The sequence below is a fragment of the Aythya fuligula genome, chromosome 10 (genome assembly GCF_009819795.1).
Source record: "Aythya fuligula isolate bAytFul2 chromosome 10, bAytFul2.pri, whole genome shotgun sequence".
Classification (NCBI taxonomy): domain Eukaryota; kingdom Metazoa; phylum Chordata; class Aves; order Anseriformes; family Anatidae; genus Aythya; species Aythya fuligula.
The window spans coordinates 16,331,367-16,355,349 of NC_045568.1; the positions used below are offsets into that span (position 1 = coordinate 16,331,367).

General features: G+C 37.0%; 1 protein-coding gene across 1 annotated transcript in view; it reads right to left on the reverse strand.

The window, feature by feature from the left end:
- SUCLG2 (succinate-CoA ligase GDP-forming subunit beta) overlaps positions 1-23,983 on the reverse strand; it is a 111,312-nt gene that overhangs the window by 80,842 nt on the left and 6,487 nt on the right. The window contains exon 2 of the mRNA XM_032194126.1: positions 8,633-8,774. Within this exon, the coding sequence (XP_032050017.1) occupies positions 8,633-8,774 (142 nt within the window). The remainder of the gene's footprint in view (positions 1-8,632; positions 8,775-23,983) is intronic.

Genomic DNA, 23,983 nt, shown 5'->3' on the forward strand with positions numbered 1-23,983 from the left:
CTTAAAATAACACATATTACAGACGTAAGGGTCTACACTTTTGACATCCTTATACAAGGGATTATATGGCAACAGGCTGATCACCTACATGATACAGCACTAAGCAGTGAAGACCTATCAATCCGAGATTTGTCACCTCAAGTTTCTAACCAATAAATGCTATTGCAAAATTAATACTTAAAACACATCTTCTGCTGAGAGTTTATACCATGTAAACAAAAGAAGTGTGATTCTGCTGGTCAAGGTCAGCCCAAAGGTCACAAAACCAACAACATGGCCATAGTAATGAGGATCAGAGAGGAAAAACTGCAAACTGCCTGCTGAGAATTAGAACTTTTCCATTGCAAGTTTAACCAATAGTATGGGCAGTATTCATTTTAAAAAATACACTGAGCTCTAGTTAATATCAACACATTTATTTTAAAAATAAATCAGGCTTCATCAGAAATGAAAGAATTCTCAAGGAAGTGCAAGTTTTGTATGGTTCTAGGCAATAACCATTATTTTGTCCCCTATACTTTGTTAAAATACAAGAGACAACTAAATGGGTGGTAAGCCAAGCTGGCATTTCATTCAGCAGCAGAACAATTTATATCAAATGATTTGTATTCAGTTCTACCTTGAAACACATTCAGTGATGCAGTCAGTGATGGCAGAATCCTAAAACAAACAAACAACAGCAGAAACCACCACAACTCATTTATCTTCCATCAGAAGCAGACATTCCCAGAAGGGGATACACTGTGGTATTCGGATAAAAGCAGACACTATAAATACAGGTGATTTAAAAAAAAAAATGGCTATTTGGTGTCACAGATGGATTTTTACAACACTGCTTTACAAATTAAAAACAAAACAAATGCTTTATCACACCCTTTCCAAAGCAAGCCAGAAAAACAAGGAAAAAAAATAACTTCAGTTTCGGTAATCAGCCCCAAACATTTTAAAGCAGATGGGCATCTAGAGAGTGTAGAAGGTGTGATTTCTCTCCTTTACACAGCTGCTAGAGCTGCAGAGAAAACAATGTTGTTTAGTTTTTCATATCTTATACATAAAACGTGTCTAATGGTTCTGATTTTGTGTGTGAAAAAATGAAAATTTCATGCAGCTGCTTCTCAATTACACATCTGGTTATTGTTTTGCAGCTGCAAAGCTACCTTGAAGAACTATAAAATATGGTGTGACAAGTCCGGAATACATACCAGGAATCATATTGTACCTTCCTTGTGATGTGTTGAATTTTTACCACCTTTTAAAGTTCCTGTATCAAGAACTATGGCTTCTGTCACCTTCTTTTATAAACAAAATTTCACTAATGTATTTAACACAACCGAAATCTGTAAGTGACCACATTCTATGACAAACTTTAAATATGAAATTCAGTGCCCCATTTATGGAGTATTTTTTTCCTTTCCTTCCAAGTAGCTATTTTGGTAATTTGATCAAAAATCCAACACAGAAAACAATAAGTCAGCACAACATTAGTGTCAAACATCTGAAATGAGATTTTGATTTGTTAGCCCCCTAGCCATTACTCATATTACTATAAATCTATTGAATATGAAGACATTTGGTGACAAAGAATGGTTATAAAATACCTAACTACTGTAAGCAGTCTCAAGCTTGCATTTACTGACTCACTCTCAGCATGTAATTTTCTAACAAAGGGAGTAGATAAGAAACACAAAACAGATTTGCTTTTCATAACCATGCATTTGAAATTAACTATTTCGGTAAGTCCTCACTAGACATAGGGTCCCTCAAAGAATTTCCATACCTAGAATATTAAAAATGCTAAAATCTGTAATTTAACTTGAAACCAAGAGATCCAACAGCACAATGCCCAGTGGTAAGCTTTCACAAAATCTTTTACTAATTTTGTTTCAAAAAGAATTAAAACTCAGAATCACAGGCAAGCTACAAGTTTTATTTCTTTGTCAGTTTTTCTGGCATGCAGGACACAACACGTGGACATGATCAACAAACACACGTGCTACTTGTCAGCTCTCCCTTTTCCACACAGGTGCTAAGGGCTACCGTGGAAAAACACTGCTAAGCTGAAGAGGAAGAACCAGGCATGCAGTACAGCTAAGTTAGAGACCCCCCCCGCAGGGTTTACCGAACATAATACATTGCTAAAGTACTGCTCTGCTTAATATTTTGCTCCTTCTCATCCACCTCTGAAAGTTTCTTTGCACAAAATCCGGAAGAATGGCAGAGAATAAGCAGGAATTATAAGATTCATAAACCAACAAACCACACACACAACAAGAGGAGATAGCAGTAGTATTTTAGGGCTCATGTCCAGGGAGAAAGGTCCTGCTACGCAGTGGTGCAGAACAGCCGCTGCATTTTAAATCCTCAAATGGAAACTTTAATTCCACCTTGAGAATGCCTTTGTGTGGTTTAGCTCCCAAGACAGATTAAGTTAAAGCACCTAAAAGCAATCTTAGAGTAAATGAAGAATGTCCACAAAAAGAGCCAAGTAAAGAATAATTACTATACTCCAGCATTGCACTATACCTGTATCACAGTAAATTCACCACGACTTTCCAACAAAATCCTTAGTAATGCAGGCTTCCATGAATACAGCCTTTTAATACCTTACCTTCCTCTTCTGATCCTCCCTGATTTTTCATTCAGAAGATGGGGTAAATAAAATGGATAACTGACACAGTAATCATTAAGCCTCTCCCCCACAACCCCCCCCCAAAAAATAAATATTTAAACAACATACAAGATGTCACCTTCATAACTGTTAATCTAGTTTATCATTTACATCATTTTCATACAAGTGATATTTTTAATATTGTTGGCACAACTAAATTTAGAAAAAAAGTCCAAAAAAAATCAAACCACTTAAAAGTGGACAAATATAGAGAAAAACATTTTATGAACCGTTTACTAGTCACTATTTGTTTTCTATACAAAGAAAGCTTAATTTCCACAACTTGTCAAGTGGAAGTTCAAGCAAATCGCTTCAGGAAAAAAGTGATTGTGTACAAATACATAGTGCCTTTTAGGCAGAATAAAGCTGTTGCATTAATTTGGTGTAATTGTTGCAGGATGAGATATAACAGATTTCCACACAGAAAAGTAAAAGCCTTCTCTCAACCAGAAGTCAGGAGATGGAAGATGGCATTAGGGAGAGACAAGAGACAAAATGGATACTATAAGGAAAAGGCTTTAAGAAAGAATAAGAAATTGGAAAAAGGACAAACAGCAAGAAGATTAAAACCACAGACCACAGCAAGTTTTGTGGAGCTTTGCAATGGATGATGAAATACATAAAGTGCATTCAGAAGGTGCCAATGAAACCAAGATTGGAAGTAACAAAATAATAACAGGTATTTCCTATCGTGAATTTGCAGCAAAATGCAGGTATCATCTAGTCTTGGATTTCACCACTTCGAATAGGCCAAATCCATTAACTGAAAACCTGATAAATGCAACAGAGAAATATTCATGCTCAATAATGTTGAACAGGGTCCAGAAGGAACTCATCCACCACTAGCTTTCTATTAAATTTAAAAGGTTGTTTTCTAAATACTTACCCATTGGAGAATAGAATCATATTAGTCAATAACTTATAGCATCATTTTGCCTGAAAGGACAGTTTTAGAAAGCCGTAATTTAAGTATAAAGAACTTTAATAAAAGCTGTCAGAGAATGTAAGAGGAGTTATGGGAGAGCAGTTTCTTCACAGCGAGCAAGCTTGTAGCACACAGCTCCACAGAACAGCGTATTTCAGCAACACGTGATTTTTCACCACATGCAGAAAGCAGAACCCAAGGGACTCTAAAAAATAACTAGTTAAAACTAAAAAGTACATTGGCTTTTTTCAGAGAAATAACATTATGCACGGGTGATAAATTATTGCTACACAGTAAACCAACCACACAATGGAAAGGAATGTGGAAATCACAGAAATGCAGGAGACAATTCCTCTCATACCTACCCTGTCAGAGAAAAAGGAAAAAAGGAAGTTAAAGCACGTATGCAAAGCCTATGATAACAGCAAAAAAGAACAGCTAAATAGCCAAAGAATTCACAGACTAAGGACTAAATTGAGCAAATCACTTAAACTTAACTTGAAGTACAAATGCTGCTCTGTACAGGATGCTCGCAGAAAAGCTCCTCTTGGTATAACAAAAGAGAACCTAAATTCACATTTCTAATCCCCTCAGAAAGGTCAAGTTCAAGGGTCATTTTTCCTAACATAAAATCTTAGATTAATTGTAGATAGCACTATCACCACCAATTTCTTCATAATCTATATAAAAAAAGCAAGTTACCAAGCTAAGGACCCATTTTTGATCCCTTCTAAACACACTGATTTTCAGGTGGTTTTCCCGACTTGCGTTGAAGATTAACTTTGAGACAAGGGATCTAAAACAGCTTCTAAAAAAGAAAAAAAAAAAATCAAGTGTTTCATCTAAAGGAAAAAAAAAATCCCCAGGTGCTGAGATAGGAAGGAGCCATGATCACATGACTGAAAACTTTCAATATTCTAAGAAAATGGTGAATAATAGGTGACAGGTAAATGACCACATAGAAAGAGGCTTCAATAAATCCCTGCTGTTGTTTATAAAACATGTTTTACCTCCCCGGCCTGATATAAAAAGCCTGCCTTTAGTCCAAAGCTGAATTTTGAGTTCTGTCATGCATAAGGCAATAGAAATAGGATGTGCAGAGACTACATTTTCTTATATTCTACTAAAAAAAAAAAAATAAAAAAAAAAATGAATAAAGGCCTTGCACTCAATTCAATTGCACTTCTCTGCGATAAGAGTGTGAACACTGCACCTGACTGATTCCTAAATGTAATGAAACACTCTAAGTGGCAATGGGCAGCACTCTATTGCTTTTGTTAAAAATCAGGAAAAGAAATGCATGCCAAGCTTCTAGCATCCATTTAGGATACTCAGCATTTTCAACCACCTCCATAAGTTCTCTACTGATTCTAAGAGCCAATTGACAGTACAGAGTAACACCCTCCAGCATAATTATAATCCCTTTCAGCTTTGTCCATCTACTAGTTTAAAATGAAGGTTCCCTTAATAACTTCGCCATCAGACAGAACGTAAAACAGAGTGCCCAAGTTGAAGTAGACTTAAGTGCCTCTGGTGGGGAAGGCTAGACAAAAATGGATCCTGAAATGATGCACAGTGCATCTGCCCAATCCAAGCAATGAAAATGCTCCCATCCTAATGGCATGGGTGTGTGTATACATAAATAAGAATTTTTTTTCCTTATATCAGTACAACAGCATGCGAAAAAGGTGCAGCAAAAAAAGGAAATGCCTTCTCCAGATAAATAAATCCTGGATGTACCAAAGCATCAAGAGAAAAATCAGATCAAAAGACTTGAGTTAATACAGGAACAGCCAGATTATCTTACAGTTCTAGTACCTCCATTTAACAGAGAGCAAAGTGAAATATTTGGGAGCTGAGCATTTGTCTGAAATGTAAGAACTTGTTTACAGATTGTGTTTCTTCAGGTGGCAGATCAAGCAATACCATATTGATGTAGCAAAACAACACAACACCTTTTTATTTCACTCTTGAAAACTTAGGAATTTTAGCATGAAACACAAAGTCATTTGTAACTGTGTTTCTTGGCATTCTGTAAATATTGCCTTCTCTACAAGACTTACACCTGAAAATTGCTTAGCACGTAATAGGCACTGAATTCCTTAGAGCCTAATTCTGTATTCCTTACAGTACTAAACTTCTTTTGAAGTCAGTATTAGTGATGTCATTTTAATTTTCTTCACATCTGCCATTCTTATCTTAGAAGAAAAAACCTTTAATTTCATTAAAAATTCCTTATAGACTGCCTTTTGTACTGTTGGTAAGTTTTGAAAATATTTCCGAGAAAATTAATATTCAGTGTATTCGGTATACACATTAATAAAACAGAGCAATAGAGGAAATGAGCAAACTATAATAAAACTGCTGATACTGGATAAAGGTAAAGCCTTTCAAGAAAACATGCATTAACACTTTTCTGACAAGTGAAGACAGCAGTAAAAATGATCTGATCCCATCTTTTTCCACTGCATCAACGGGAACTTTAATAGCAAAACTGGTGACTACAGGCACAGTAATACATGCTCAGTCTTCTGTATTTGGCGGAATTGTGATTTTTTTTTTTTAAATAAAAATTAACACTTTGTAAAGACTTCAGTATCAGCAATTTCTGTCCCATTATTTGTACCCCTCTAACACAGATATCCATGTGAACGACAATGCTATGAGACCATTGAGGGAAAATACTGCTTGTCCTATATGCAAGATAACATGCCTATAGAAAGAAGCTCCTTTCACAAGAAAAGTACGGAAATTTTGTATTGCAAGTTTTGATAAAAGACAAAAATAGAATAAAGTTGAGTATGCTGGCAAGTATCCTTGTTTTCAGAACTGAAAGATAAGGACAGCTGCAATGTGGCATATAATATCAAACCCCCAGGTTTTTGAGCAGTACTTGGCAAGGGTGATTGGCCTTTCCTTTCACCATCTTTAATTGCAGAATGCCTGTCTATTGAGAACATCCCAAAGCTGCCTCCATTTGTTATTTTATTTTGGAGTATTTTGTGCCTCTTGTAGGCTAAAGGTTTTCGTTTTGCTCCTAACTTTTTACTGGGCAGTTGTATATTCAAAAGACAACAGCCTGCATCACATCGTGCAGATAAACCTAAGTCTGGAGGATCAAAAAGGAGCTAAATCTGATAAAATCTTGAAACAACAAATATTACAGTAGCAAAACTTGTGTTCTGAGTGCTTCATTTTCAAAGTGCATGTTAGAAGGAAGACAGCATACTATCAGAATGATTACAAGGATGTTGTTAATTATTTAGTGGATTGATAGGGTGTGTCAGTCATGTCAACATGAAATAGCTTTCATACTGTAAACCACAGTTCTTTAATGCCCAGTAACGTACCATGTTTGAATACAATTTTATAAGATGAAGAAATGTATCACTGGTAATTTTTGAGGTGTTAGCAACCCAACCTAGTTAAAGCACACAAAATTTACATGATAGTTTCATTAACTCCAAAAGTTAGTTTTTATTTCTTTTATTTATATGTACTTTAAAAACATATAGACTAAGCATTCCTGTGATTTGCAAAACAACCAAGAGGTTATTTAAAATAAATCTAGCATCATAAAACAGAAAAGGTTCACTGCCTTTAATGGAGCAATTTATTTCTGCAAATAGTTATAGGGATCTAGAATAGTTATAGTTATTGGATAGACTAATCCTTTTATGAGCTCAATCATGAAGAGGAGAGTTTAAGCACAGAAAGATTTGTGAAAAACCTGCCGGAGTCTCACTTAGCATTTCTTGATTTTCTCAGATGTCCAGATGCAAAGAAAACCTCCAGTTTTATGAGCTTTGTTTTGTGTCAGCTTTTTACAGTTTGCCCTACCAAATGACCATAGCAGTAGCATTTAATGCTTTGTTTCAAATACATTTTCAAATATTCTGGTTGACATAAGAAGGTTTTGATTACTGAAAAATGTATCATCTTAATGATGTTATAGAGATTTAGCAAGCCATTATGCTAATCCTATTCAGCTACTTGAAGTCTGATGAGATCTTTCATACCAGTAACTGAAAAGCAGTTAACTAAGTAGCCTGCCTGTGCATTATGTAAAACATTCAAAATCTTCCTGTTGTTAGACAATTAGACTACAGCAATGTCTTTCTTCCGGCATTTTGATGTACGGTGTATTAATTTTAACAGAAGCTAAATTCAAGTGGAAAACTATGCTAAATACTAATATTAACTTTAGAAAAATAGAGAACTTTTTAACATTTAGAACATTTATGAATCGGGTGACAAGATGTACTTGAATACATTGTTTTGAGATAACAGATACTACATTATCTTCTTTCTCACCCATATTCTCATCCTATGTTTACTGCACTAAAACAAGGATATCACAGAACATAAATGACGTTCCAGAAGCATGGTTTTATCTCCCAGCCACTACCAAATTTTTTAGTGATAGTAGGTAATTGAATTCACCTTTTCTCATTCCCTCATATGGAAAAATATACATGTTGCCAAACACATGTATATAATTCCCTATTACATATTTTATTTCTTCATAGAAAGAACAGTTGAGGTTGGAAAGGACCTCTGGTGACCATCTAGTCCAATGCACCTGATCAGGTGCAGGGTCTGCTACAGCAAGTTACCTCCAGTCCAACTGGATTCTGAGTATCTTCAAGAGTTCATGACCTTTTTCTTCCTTAGCTTTTTAATAGAGCAAAATTTTGTTTGAAAACAACTTTCTGCAAGTTCATTTACTTAAGTTTTATCAAGTATATATCAGCCATTCATGATGTTATTCTCAATTCTGAATTGCCAAAATGACATAAATAGTATCAATTAAAAACTGCATGCTATACGTTGCCTACCTTTAAGAAAAAAAGTTCAGAAAAAATACTGCTGTTAAACACTGTTGTTCACATACGAAATAAATATTTATAGTCAGGATAATATATTAAACCTTTTCAATAAACCTCAAATTGAAGATTGTGTACAACTTATTAGAAAACAATTTATTTTCCAGATTGTTATCTGGTGAAGCAGATTTCTCCCATTATCAGTCAACTTACTTAGTCTCTGAGCAGCCTCCAGGGCATCATTTGCAGAATCAGCCACAAAGAATCTCTGAACTGTAACCCCATGGTCTGCCATTAGTTTTTTGCTTTGGTACTCCTGCAGATTCAGCCATCGTCTAGAGGTTAATTGAACAGCCTAGAAAAATGAGAAGGGAAAATAACATAATGCTCATTAACAACAGTTCATCAGACAGTCAACTGAGCTCTTCAGTCCCACGGTTATCTCAAGTCAGCAGTTGAACAACACTGTTTCAGAGAAAAGGTAATATACACATTGATTCCCTTAAGAGCATTTTCTTAACATTTGTGCATTCGAAGTATTCGGAAAGCTACAGAAGATTTTAAACCACGCAAGGTTCACTGGTGATCTCTGCTAGAAATAAAACGCCTCGCGTTTAATATCAACAAAGATTGGCAAACTTCATTTGAACAGTATTTTATTCTACTTATTCCATGCGTATTTTCCAGCATCTCTGGGAAGAAAAATAACATGGAATTACCATCATCCTGTACTAAACAACATGTATGTATTTTCAGTGGTGTGTAACCCACGCTTGGCTGGTCACAAGTACATTTTGTTGAAGAAGCCAGCACAATCATGCAAGCCATGCAAGGCCAACAACTAGAAAAGAATTTACACCGTTCTCAGTGCTGGGAGTCTCAACACACCAGCTTAGAAGTTTCTGCATATATATGTATTTATCATGGATACAAAGATACGGCAGAGTTATACACACACACACACACAGACATCATATTTGCTAGTTTCAGAGGTTAAACCATCGACACTCTGGGCATCACTGGTTCATTGCTGAACGATTTAAAGAAACTACACTTTCTCCACAGGGGATGACTTGTTACAGATAAAAGCAAGAATTAAGGAGCTGTTAAGGAGCTGTTAACACCCTGTTAACATCACATACAGTTCTGTAATTGTTGGTTTAAATTCAGCAGCAAGCACAACAGACACTTTAGGCCCAGCTCTGAAATAACATTTGAAGTAATGTGGTTTTCAGGTTCTTTGTTTCTTATTGAGACCAAAAAATTAACTTTTTTTTCCCCCTGAAGATGTTAAAAACACAATTCTGCAAGTACTAATTCTTGATAATGATATGAATTTCACAACAAACAGTCCATGTTTGCATAGACCTAACAGATCCAAGTACATCTGCATTTTAGGTATCTCTCTGGGTCGGTGAGCCCCTCTGCTATCAATTCAAAGAAACCAGTCTGAAAGGTGTCACTGACTCCTGGCAATGGCAAAATCACAACTTATGCCAGCAAAAGATGCTCATCCCACATGGAGAGGCAAACTGTTGGCCTACTGGCAGAGAGCCCAGAATCAGCCCTCGGTTCCTCCTGAAGTTAAGGAGCACAGTATGCAAGTTAGCATTGCATATTCAGAAACGTCAGACAAAGGGGATTATTTACTATACTAATACTTTCATCTCTAACAGCACGATAAAAAATAGTATCCTAATGAAACTTTATACTGAAAACAAAAACCTCCCCGCTGAAGTCTTTCAATAATGCATGCCCTTTATCACAGTGCTAGAATTTTAAATGCTGCACTGTAACAAAAGCAAACTTCTGTCTGCTCTGCTTGGTTTGAAACATAACACAAGATTGAGACATAAAGGAAATACAAAACACATTGTACAAAACACAAGCTAAAATGCACTTTCAGTTTGTATTTCCCTATTGCCTGTGTTAGGCTCCAAGAGGTATCACTTGATGATCACTTCCACAAGGGAGTAACATGAGGAGCCGAGAGCAGCCCTGAAGGTCAATTCCAACCTCACCTAGAAACAGGATAAGGGATTCCAAGCAGAAGTCCTTACTTGGATGCTGGAAGATTTGAAACAGAGTAAGTCTACACGGAACTTGATAGCACTTTTTAGTTTTATTTGTGAACCTTATAAATTCAGTTCTTTATTTTTGTGTTATGCAATCTCATTTCCCACGGGGCCACAAAAATTTTGATTACTCTGTTTATAATTTAAGAACAAGTCTTCAAAAGTAAGGTATTATTCACCATGTAGAAAAATAAATCTTAGTTTCACACAGGTTATGTTATTCAGCTGACGTAAATCAGATAAACCAAAAGAAATTAATCTTATTTTGGGGTAGACTTGTGTTCCTGTTACTTGACAAAAGTATTTTGAAACAATTTGTTTTCAAATTTCCTGCTTGGATAAGGATTAAATAGTTAGGAGCTTGCAATACTGCACTGTGCATCAACTGACACCTGTGGTGTTAGCTCAAACCAGCAAGGTTTAAGTGATAAAAATCTCTGAAGGACTTCGTTCTATACTACAGACTGCAAAGGGTCACCGCTTAATGAAGGCCACTGCTGATAACTCACAACATGTGACAGGTAACAGAGCAGAAAAGCAGCCAAAACTCTGTTTGCTTTATGAAGCCTGCAACCAGCTCTGGTCTCTGCTACCCTCCTGGCGTGTTACAGGAGCTCACGGTGCAGGTACACATTCTCCAGGTGTAAAATGGGTATAACTCAGTGCTCCACAATGATTCTCTCCGAATCACTGCTGAGACATTAAAAATTATGTTACGTATACACACGTAAACACACATGCATACAGAGGTCTGTTCAAGTACAAGAATTAGGCAAAGTTAAGAAACCATGGGAATACATGTATTTATTCTGGAAATAACGAACCAGACAGGTTTGAGGAACACTGTCAGAAGTAAGAGCAAAGTTCATTTGAAAGAAGTAGCAAAGCTGTCCTAAGGGTAACAAAAAAAATCTGGCCATAAAATTTGGTACAGAGAAGCCAGCAAACATAAGGTTAGTAAGCAAGTACATTTTTTCCTATCTTCCTATAGTTTATGGTTCTTAGAGAGACCATCTTCCTGAAGGCCAACTGAAGACTTTCAATCAAGGCTTCTGACAAAAGACAAACTCCTGGTTGTGAAAGAGGCACTTGATAAAATGAGTTAGTACAGCCTACCACTGCATAACAGAGCTCAATGCATTGAAGAAACCAACAAAGTTTGTATTAGAAGCTCTGAAGAGCAAGGAATATAAAAAAAAAAAATGCTTTAAAGCCCTTGCAGCATACAACCATACGTCTTGCGAAGAGTGAGCAAAATAAAGCAGTTATAAGAGATGAAAAAAGCAAAAGCCTTGAATCTGAAGATGACTACTCTTTCAAGACTATCTTGAAAACACAAAACAGCTGTAAACACACACGTTTAAAGCTTAAGGCACGCACAAAAAAAAGACTGTAAGATGTTAGAAATGTGAGTAAGCAGATGATTCCCTGAACTAATTCTGAGTTCAAAGATGTTTTCATTGCAATAAATGTCTGAAAGATTTAAGAGGGGCAGCAATAAAAAGAATCAGTACAAGAATCTTGAAAAATCCTTGCCAAATGAAGTTCTTGCCCCTCTCAAATACATTTACACCAAGCAGTCACAAGAATTTGAGATGGCCTTGAAATACTTTAAGCTTCTTGGGCATCATAAATTTCCATGCATCCAACATAGAAATATATACCCAGTGTACACCCAGCTGACAGTAACACAGCTACTGCACAAAGGTACAGCCTTAAAGACAGCCTAGGCAAAAGTCTACAAAGGAAGAAAGCTGTTTCCCAGACCTACTTTTCTATGGGCAGCTGTTACCAACCCTTTCCCCCAGCCATTTTTTAACTGACATTTTTACTTCTCTGCATGTTAACTACAATTCCTATTAAAAAAAAAAATAAATCTAAGTCACTCCAGTGAGCCTAAATAACTGAAAAAAAAATAAAATCCAGACAATATGTTTTCAGACTGAAACAAAGAAAAATTCAAACTAAGAGTTTCAGTTGTTTAAAAGTTAGTTCTTATTAAAAGGACAAAATAAGTAACAACCACAGCTCTACTGAAAACTTCCAAGAGATCTTATATTACTACAATGAAAAAAAATAGCTTTTATATGACCTTTCTTTGTATGTTGTCTGTTTGTATACACAGTATAGATGGAGATAAACACTAGTTTGAGAATCATATATGCGAGGTAAGTTGAAAGGGTGTTTCTTCTTTTGTTTTAATCACAGGCAGAGGCAAATAAGCATTAAAAATAAATGAGCTTATGAAAATAAGAAAAAGTCAGTACTGATACACACATTTTTATATAATTTATGATTTTAAATAATTTTAGAAAGTTTTAAAGATGAATTAAACTCTTCCTAGTAGGATAATTCTTAAAGATTAAATTTCTAATATAAGTGTTTATCAAAGAGACTAATACACTTAAATAGGGCTCTTTTACAACTGGTAACTTTCCCTTAGAGCCTGACAACAGCATCAAAAACCCGAGAACTAAAATAAGTGGGATCAAAGGCCTCAACTGAACAATAAAATGAAGTAAGATGAAGACAGAATTATTTGATCAAGTACAAGTTTCACACTGGGTTCTCTCCTGATGGATGGATTTATTTGGCATTTTCTACAAGCACAAGGGATTCATGTTTGGTGTTCCCCTCCAATCTCCCTTTACCTCTCCACCTTCCCAGATTTTGGTTGCTAGTCAGAATCACGCTACTGTAGACCAAAGGTGTAGAAACAGATGACGATTTTGAAAGCACTGTTACTAGTAATTGAGTATTGTTCTCAACAAGTCTTCTGTTCAGTTAACTTCTTTACACACACAGATAACGTGAGTTTGGTCCAATCACATATGTACAGTGCTACCAAAATCAGTGTCACAGGCATATAAAGAAGTTAAATGTCTTTTCTTGACCACCTTAATAACACAAGATGTTTTACATTGTAATGGTTTATTGACTAGTGCTAGAGAAAAAAATTGATCGCTCCCATAACCTGCATAATCTCTTATTTTACACCAGTTTGTTTGTTTGGGTTTGTTTTATATAAAATACTAAGGACCCTACATGAATACTGTATTTGGAAAGCAGTCAGATTAGATTCTTCTACTACTCAGTTTGCCATTTCTGGAGCTGGCAAGAAAAAACAATTTGCATTATTTGAATAATATGGGCTAAATAACATAAGACAGTTAAATTGGAGATGAACTACAACAGAGGTATCTTTGTCCATATATATATATATATAATATATCACAGAATCACAGAATCACAGAATTTTCTAGGTTGGAAGAGACCTCAAGGTCATCGAGTCCAACCTCCAACCTAACGCTAACAGCCCTCCACTAAACCATATCCCTAAGCTCTACATATATATATATTTATATATATATATATAAAATATGCAATGGTAGGTACTCCTATGTGCAACATCTTTCAGGTGACCCTGGAGATGGCACTCAAAAGACAACAGGATGTCTCTCTTCTTTAAAAGAAAAATAAAACAAAACAAAAAAAAAAACAGGAGAAGTTGTCTTCGTATTCACCAAAAAGCATACAAGTTGACGTTAACTACTTAAGCAAACTCTGCTCAGAAATACATGTCCCATGTATCCACAGAACAAGAATATCATCAGCAATGCAAGGTTCAAACTAGACTATGATATTTCTTCCTTATCTGAATGTGGATGTTTTTTTTGTAGGGTTTATTTGTTGTGGCTTTTTTTTTTTTTTTTACTCCCTTGCCTCCCTGGTGAGACCACTAAATTTATTTAAAAAATTGCTGTTTCATACTTAATCCCAAGTGGAATTATATTGGCTAAACATTTACATTGATTAAGTACCTTCCCACATCAAGTTCAGTGATCAAGTTTAGACAATTTATCTAACAAAAAACTAACCTCAAAGACATAGTACTTAGCAAATCTTTTCAGTACAAATCATGTACTTTTGGAAAATGCCGAATACAATCAGCACTATTAAAAAATAACAAAATCACCACTCAGCAGATTTCTGGTATAATTGAATATCCCTCGACACAACTATATAATTTGAGCAGCTCTACTGTTTACATTAACCTAGCTTAATGCATTTTATTGCACCAATATTAAAAGCAAGGCACACTTCAGTGACATCCAACACCCCATTTTCATTCATGGTGAAAGCCAGTATTAACAACATGAAACAGAAATGGAGCTCTTAAAAGCACCTGACACTGAAACTGGTCAGATAAATGCATATTACCTTCTTCTCCCTCTGCTGCTCCACTGAAGTAATGTAGCTGTGCTAATTAATAGATCCTGGGCCAGTATTAAACAGCTCTATCAATGCAAATTATCTCTGGATAAGTTATACTATATACATTTGACATATAATTTACAAGTTCTGTAACTATGGATTATTTTGTAACTGTTATACTGGACAGGTCAAGTAGGGAGCAAAACTGGAGTGTTTATGGACAAGTCTTTTAGATGAATCCTGTAACAAAAACAAAAATAAGTGCGTTTAACATACGTTACCTAAATTAAAAGCAGCTAACCAAAAATCTATTCGCTAACCCAACATATTCTGCAGCATTCTAGTTTATTTGATTTTTATGCTCTGACCTAAAGTACAATTCCAAGCTTATAGGAAAGAAAACAGATATACAGATGACAATAATGAAACACCATACCAGTCATCAATATAAGAAATAAACTTATTGTATTTATTGACATACAACTGCTGTAATTGACAAAGTTGTAGCAGAAGTTCCTATAAAAAAGGAACTTATTTTTAACATCAGCGCTGCCAGCAAATGTAAGTATTAGTGGAGTTGGTCTGACAAAAAAAAATTAGAAAAAGTGCAGTACATTGAACAGAGTTTACCACAAACTTGAGTCACAAAATGCAAACATACAGAAATTACTCCTCTTTGTTCTGTGCAAGATCGAATATTTCAAGTATGAAAGAAAATGGAAAGACTCGTGGTAAGAGTGATTGTCGTTAAGGTCTGCCATGTCAAGTCAAACCACATACCCTCTTCTGTCCAAAGGCAACTAATGCCATAGAGTTAAATATATATTACCAAAAAAAAAAAAAAAAAAGATGAAAAATGTCCTTCCTAGGGAATATCATCTTGGCTCCTATAAATCAAGTATTTCAAACTTCTAAACCAGGAGCTGGCACCTAGACCACCTTATTTAAAAGCTGGAGAGGAACCTATCTTCCACCTGCATCCCAGATTGCTGACTTTAGATTGGTCTGAGCAGAGACCAGCAACTTCATCCAACACTGGGCATTTTGATCAAAACATCTATGTAGGCTTCTGAAATTTATTTATAGGCTAGGTCATGCAATTAATTTTATCCTTGAGGACAAAGCCTTGAATATTTTCCTGACAAAAACACTTCCCACACTTTTCTCCGTAGCAATTAGGAATTGCTTATTTCTTGTTAAAATGTGTATCAGAACACTGTAAACAATCTTAAGTGCTGTTGTTGAAAATCTCCCACAGGTAGAGCAGAAGACCTTTCAAGAGTTAAGCTCCCCTCCAACCTGTTTTTCCATATGAATGGGAACTCACTTGAACTGAGTTAGAACAAAGGCACCACACTAACTCCAAAGAACAGTTAGAGACCTTTGGGTCCCTGATTTACCTCTCAGAATAGACCACACAAGGCACCTGGCTCAGTAAAATGCAGCAGGCCTCAGTCTCATAAGAGAGGAAAAAAAGAGACCACATTTCCAAGTTCTTTAATCAAAATGCTGTAGCCATTTTGATCAATAAACTGCAAGGGTAATTTACTGTTTTCTACCACTGAACCGTGCACTCACTTTTCAGAAAGAGATCTGTCACTGCAATTAAGGTTTATGTGATGCAAATTACAATCAAAAAAAATAATAAAAAAAAATCACAGAATCATACAGGTAGGAAAACACCTTTAAGACCATCTTGTCCAACCTTTAGTCACGAAATACGCCACCACATCATTGTTTAATAAAGCTAGGCAGCCTGTTCTGGGTAATTCTGGCTATTCCTAACAGCTCTGACTCATTGAAGCAAGGTGTTCATGTTAAATAATTAGGTAATTCTCTTTGTATGCACAAGAAAAAAGTAGAAAAATTGGTGGCTTGTTTATAAAACCTGTACTAAAGCAGTTAATATTACTAGAACTTCAACTGGAAATTGTTTACAAAAATGAGACAAACAGTTGAGAGCATGGCCAAGAGTTTCAAAATTTTAAGTTCTATTTAAGTAAGCAAATTTAAAGTTTCCAAATAGTGAAACAGGCAACTTAAATGTCCGTATTAGTGAAAATCAAGTTGCTACCTTGAGTGAATAAATCTTGATAGCAAAGCCTGAAGTTAAATCCTATTTCAGAAAATCTTTGCCCAACATTGCCTTAATATCGTTTTTCAATTACCCAAAAGAGCTTATTCAAAACTGAGCATTCTGTAGTCTCTGAAATCACTAATCCGCCCTTAAGTCATGCTTACACTGAAGGAGAAGTGTATCAGCTCAATCCATAGGCAGTTTAGTGACATTTAAATAACAGCACACTTCAGCAATCAAACAATTGCTCCCTGCGTGCTCCTGAAAGCCAAGAAAACCAGTGCTGTGTTACACCTTTTACACCTTTCTGCCTCATGCAGTTTTCCAACCCAAGATGACATCAGTGTAGACTTCACCACTGCTCTCCCCTATACTGCTGACACAGCCGTACAACCCCTAGAGCAGCCTGTAACAGCCGTGTATTTCTTGAAACAGAGAAGCCAAGGTGCTTGCTGCTACAAGGCTGCACTTTCCCAATTCTGCTCAGCAGCCCTGGGACCAACAGCTCCTGTGCCCTCCCACCTGAGCCTGAAGAGGAGAAAATCCAGCAGGAGGCTTCCTTTGCTGCTCACTTTACTCCGTGAACCAATGCACCAGGTGAAGCAGAGCCATAGAAGGGATGCACCAGGAGCATGGCACTGGGGACAGAAGGACACTGACAGCAGCCTGCCCTTGTCCCCAGGGAGCAGGGACATCACCTGCACCACCTCCTGCAAGCCAAATCTGGGAAGAACAACATGAAACTACATGCATGGCACTCAGCTGCATGTCTCCTGAAGCAGTTACTCAAATTCACTGCACAGTTCATTGTAGAGAAGAGTAACACTTCAGAAAACCTATAGTTCAGAAGTCGACGGTTTTAAACAGGATTTTTTATTTTTACATTAGGCGTTCGTGTCATCATTTTAATCCTAGCTCATGCAATCAAAACAAAGCACTTAGTTAAATCTTCCCCTGAAGATTTCCACATAGTTCACAGAAAAGCCAATTTCTCTTGTCAAGTTGCAAGGTTCTTTTAATAGGAGCCGCTGCAAACCAGAGATAGGGAGGCAGGAATCACAGCACATCCCAGCATGAAACATCAAGATGGTGACAAATACCAAAGAAATAAAGGGAAGAGCTTTCCTGAACGAGTAACATCAAATTGAGAAACTGAAGCTATTTTAACGGAAAAGCTACAGAGGATATATTTAGTCATCCTATCTGTTTTAGTTAAGGAAATCTACCTTTTCTTGCATCGCCGGGCAACAGTGATTATTCTAATGCGATGTAACAAGGCAAGGATATAAAGTACAGGTTACCAGCCTGTAAATAACAAAACAGGCTAGAAACTAATAAATGCCAGCTGACTTCACCTGCCTGTTGAGGAACAGGCAGTCACCAATTACTAATAGAATGAGAATTTGTTTGTTTAATAATTATGCTAATTTATTGAAGTTTTATTAGACAGGTACACAGGCAGTATTGACAAGTTCCATAAAGCATTATAAAGCATGGCTGACTTACTTCAAAACAAATTAAAACAGAACGTACTGCACGCTATGTAAAGGAACAATGAAAGCCTGGTAGAGTGAATGGTCATGATCAGCTCAGAAATGGGTACAATTCCAGGACTGCATGGACCTAAAGATCTCCTGCTGCAGCACAAAGCTCCATACACATGGGAACTCATGCCCTGAGATCCTGAACCTCATGATCCCAGGAGAGAGCACAAACCACCGTGCTTCACAACCTCTTGCAGAGGCATTTTCTAACCCAAGTCTGCCCTAGCAGACTACTTTCTGTTTGGGAAACCCTCCACTATATATCCTGAGCTCAGCACTACTGAGCTCTGCAGGGCACAGTTTGAAGGACTCAGATTAGGCACTCCAAAGAATACGATGCCTTGTGTTTTTCACACAATCACCTATGCCACATTTTTTTTTCCTGCTACTAATAAATTTCTAACCTACCTCCAGGAACAGCGTAGTGGAAGATTGTCCATGTGCAGATTTAGTGCAGTGCAGCATGGCCCTGCAAACAAAAGGAGCTATTCAGCTTTCAAATCAATTCCTCCTGGGGGGGCAGAGGGAGTGTCATGTGTAATTTCTCCTTTTACCTCTTAAGAATATGAGGTAAATAGTTCCTAAATTAACAAAATACTATTTGCTTGTAGTGACTATTTTCTTGAGTGAAAAAACAGTATCTGTCAATTTGTAATCATTTAATCACACACAGGAGGAACATCAGGAGCATGTCCATCAGTTTCAAAGTGGCTGCCTGCTGTCAAGGCTTTCTTTGCTACATCCAGCTCCTTCCTTAAAACCCACCTTCTGAATCTTTCCACAGCAGCCCCAACCCAGAACTGAATTGTTTTGCTGTGCTCTAAAATTTGCCACAAATAGCGGAAGAGCTCCAGAAGACAGCACCAAACTAGTTCACCTATTACTCACCATTTTGAAACTTGGCTTTACAAAGCCAAATAGATTGGCTTTGAAAAGCTCCTGGGTAAATACTATTCCATTTAATCTAAGTCATAACAATACATACATAAAAAAGGAAGTCCTCTTGTTTTAGAGGCATCTCAGTTATGTCCCGAATATCTCACAGTATTGCAGACAAAATGGCAAGTTATATTTCAGCTCTGCCAGCCTTTAAGTAAATGCATTCTGGGCTGGAAATTTTTTTGTTGTTGTTTTAAAAAGACCATAATGTCTCCCTCAATAGTTGTCCTGAATGTTCCTGATAGCTCTCTACTAAAAGAAACCTTTTCAGTCCAAAGGTTCCCGAACATTTTTCTCTTTACCCTTCTGTCTTATGTTCTTTTGATTTTTACCTTGCATGCCTTTTTGTCCTTTTATAATCACCCGCTGCAAACTGAATGATCCCAAGCTTAACTTCCGCGTTCCCTTAGAAATACCGCGGCACAGTGTGGTGTTCCTACAATGCACAGCTCATTTGGGCCATTAGCTCAAGAAAGAAAGAAACTACACAATTATGCTCCAATGTGCCTTTAAATCACATTTATAAACTCAGCTTTCTGATTTATCCCTCTGTTTATTTCTCATGCAAGGAAGCAGAGACAAGAATGAACTTGAAGCAAGTCCTTCACTCATTGCAGATTTAAAGCCTCCAGTAATGATTATACTTTATAGACTTATTTGCAGCTTGCTTACACACAGGGATTTTGACAGCTATTCTGTAAATACACTCTCCCACCTACTAAGCTCCATTGTAAACTACCAGGAACATGCACAGGGTCAGACTTGAGCTCCTTCTGTCACAGTTGTTCTCCTTATCTCATAAAACCAGAATCTGAGCCCACATCCTTGTGCACTACAAGGCAGATTTTAGCAGCTACCACCTGGACAATCATTCTGCATGTCTGGGGACGTGGTTTTTTGAGGACTGCAGTCCTCAAATACCAAAGGAGATGGTAGAAAGGATGTCTTCTTCAGCAGTCAGACCCTGACCTCAGTGCTCTATTTCCCATACTTTGCCAGCCTGTTCATCAGTTGTTCCAGTGAGGCAGCCACAGGTTCACCTCCGAATTAAGGAGGACATTGCTAAATCCTTCACAATCCCGCAGCACAACATAGGGGAGCATCAAGGCCTCAATTTACATACAAACACAAAAACAGAAATTGCAGCAAATTAAGTAACAGCATATTTTAGACACAAGTTCTCCAATGCATCCTGCTTAGCATATAAAGGCTGACTGAGCAGAGCTGAGTATGCTCAAACCCCACCAAAGTTCAGCTGAGCGGTCAATCATTAACAACTTCTGAAAACAGAGCCCAAATATGGCAGGCTCCTTATTCTACGAGATTACACAAACACTTTCTGGTTTGAATTACACATTTAAAGCCACAGAAGAAGTAGGATGTCAACAACACAAAGCCCATAGACCAGTCAAAGGGGCAAACAGCTGCGCACTAGGTAGGGAACATGCCCCCTGCTGACTTCAGAAAACATTTGAAAAAAGCCTCTTGCATTCTTTAACCAAACTTTGTACATCCACGTATGCCCAAGACGCAACAGACGCTCAATTTGCAGAGCCTTTGCTTGGGTAAAAGAACCAAGAATATGAATTCACAGACTCAATTTCTCCTTTTGCCAACGTACTAGCTATCAGCAGCATTGTTTTGCGTTAGTAATTAATTTTAGTCAAATTATTCCAATTTTGCTTATTTAAAACTTCAAAGCTTTCAGAGAAGCATACTTTCTGGACCTGAAAAATAACGGCTTTGAAGTATCTGATGAAAATAAACTTATTGCCATATACAACTGGGTGATTAGTTGCAAAAAAATACTGGAAAATACTACTTACCTTTGCAAATGAAGTAAGACTGTTGGTGATACGCATTACTTACCCAGATAGGGAAGCGTGCTACCTTTTCTACGTAAGTCAGAAATATTCATTTATTTTGAATATCTTAAGGGGAAATTTCATATTTCTGCTCTCGCCCTATGAAGTGTTTAACTTCCTAATTTATTTTTATTTTTTTTACAAGTTTTAAATTATATTTTAATGCAACTATGAAGAACTGCTTTACATATTAAATATAACTAAGAAAAAATAGCTCAAAATATTTTACCATCAACCACGAGCTATAAGGATATATGCATTTTTTATATGTCTCATCCTAATTAAGCTTCCTGAATAATTAGGAAACTCAAAGCATGGTGAATAGGTTGATCAGAAACTTTCCTGAACTCCTGACTCAAGTAATCATATCCATCAAAAAAGCTTTTCACACCTGCTGTGCCCTGGAAGAATACCTTCTCACGTGTTAGGAATTGCTGATATTTTAAGGAAAACACCAATAACGTGTAGGTTTAGACAGTCTGAGCTCTACTTCTCCTCGTAGAGAAGCAAATATGAAACATAATCACAGTTTTTGTTCCAGCTCTTCAATACTTGCAGCCAAATCATCATAATTTCCATGCTACCTAATTATGTCATCATATAAGATTATGACTTTGAGCGCTAAGCAGCGTAACACTCCCAAGCAATAAACATGCAAATGTCCACAACGGTAGAAAAAGAAATATAAAAGTGTCTACACAAACAGATTCACTGCATGCCTAAGTCATACCTTGTTTAGCAAACTAGTGCAGAACTATCAGTAACAATTTCTAACCTGGAAGCACCCAAAAACTGACTGGTACACAGTTTTTGTTTAAATCGGAATGCTTCACCTTTTATTGTTAAAAACAACTTGATTTTAATTAGACTACTTGACTTAGATTGATACGAAGCAAATGTAAAGGAACAAACATGCAAGAGGAAGACAGCTTTCTGGCTGCTGGGGCACAGCCACAGAGAAACCAGAACCTGTCACAGAATTATGAATGAAAGTATGCTTTTTAATAGAAAACCAAAGGTTATGAGCATTTTTCCTTACTTTGCAAGTAGTTTTTTTTTAAATAATATTTTTTTCATAATTCACACTGGAATTTCACCTTGCTGTCATCCTCAAACCTCAAAGCAAGTTTGGGACACCATGAACAGCATTATCTCTTCATCATCAAAGACTCTGACCTTAAAGTGTATTTCTACATTTCTAACAGCGCTGATCAAACAATCCAGGCAAGTGAAAGTCTATTTTAAGTCATCTTTAAAACAAAGCCATCTCTGATTTCTTGCCTTCTGGAAATGCAGGCGCGTTCACCGCCTGCGCTTGGCCATTTGGAATGATTGAGACTTTCAGACATGGGGAAGCGCAGCGTACAATAAAAGCTAATCAGCGAGCCAAGGGAGTAGGGGAGAGCAATCCTTCATCAGAAGCATGATCGTCGAGTAGCTCTTTAAAAACACAGCCTACCTGCGAGCTGATAGCATTAATCAGGCACTAAGTGACGGAGGTCACCAGCAAAGCTAACGTCGACCCAACGTGTCTGCTCATAAGAGAATGCAAAGTAATAACCATAGTATTCAAAAATCCAGTCTGTAGCTGGCCAGGAGACCCCCAGAGAGCCTTCTGCATGAGGGGACAAGGAGAGAAGCACCAATTCCGTGGGATCAGCAACTCAAACCCGCTCCTCCCAGCCCCAGGCTCCTCCATGACACAACACTAAGCAAGACATCCCAGATCCACCTCAAGCCTCCCACTGCTAAGCAATGGTCTCGCAATGCCCCATCCACTAACAGCAGTCTGCCCACTGATCTCGACCCACAGGCTCTCAGCTGGTTCCCACACATCTCATTTGTTCTTACCTCATCTTCCACACCATGTTCAAAGCAAGCTCTAAACACCAGTTCCTCTAAATTTATGGCATCGCTGTAGACTATTTCAGTCTGAGCCATCTAACTGAAAAACAAATCCAGACCGAAACTCTGCATGAAAGAGCTCAATTAAATACATTCACTATTTCCAATGTGTTTGGAATGGCAGGGTTGAAGAAGCTAAATAATTTAAGTGAAAATAAATTTCTCATGCCATCTTCAGACCTTAAAAAGCTAAGCAAGTAAGCTGCTGATAGTAAGTATTCTGTTGCTTTTAATAGCACTTTCGTCTATAATTTTCATAGACAGAAATCTGTATCTTATCTTACCTATCACTTATCTATAATTTGCATATGTAATCTTTCCCATAACTGTAATTTCCCAGACACTTTCATACCAATATTATACAGGAGCAACTTTTTGTTGTTGTTGCAAGGCAGTAACTGCTTTCTTGGCTGCCACTAAATAAGGAGCTGTCAAATTAAACTGTTCTTTTGCCCATGGATCCCTCAGAGGATGATCTCAGAAAAATGAGACGTGAAGGGTTCAACTAGTAATTTCTGCTTGGTTTTTAATTTGCAGCTCCTGAATTTTTAGTCAAAAGCCTTGAAAAAGCAGACGATCCTACCAAACACGACCAGAAAGTCTCCCTTAACTCTTCATTCCTTGCAATTCCTACAAAACTTCTGCATCTCAGAAAGAATTTAGGTGGATGAGAGTTCAGCTCCAAAGCAAAGTAACTACAGTAAGAGTGATTCTCTCTCCTCCTGACACAAATTGAGACTATTGCTCATTGCTTATAGTCCTCAGAGTCTATCTACTCCTATAATACCTTGCCATTTTTCATCTTTCCCAGTTATTGCTCCCATGAGTTTGCTTATTGCTCCAGAAGTATTCTAAATGCTCACCGTACGAATGGGTGTTTAAAGTTGCTGCTACTGATGCTCTCAAAGTATCTATCCATTTTCAGACAAATAAAACCCTTCCAT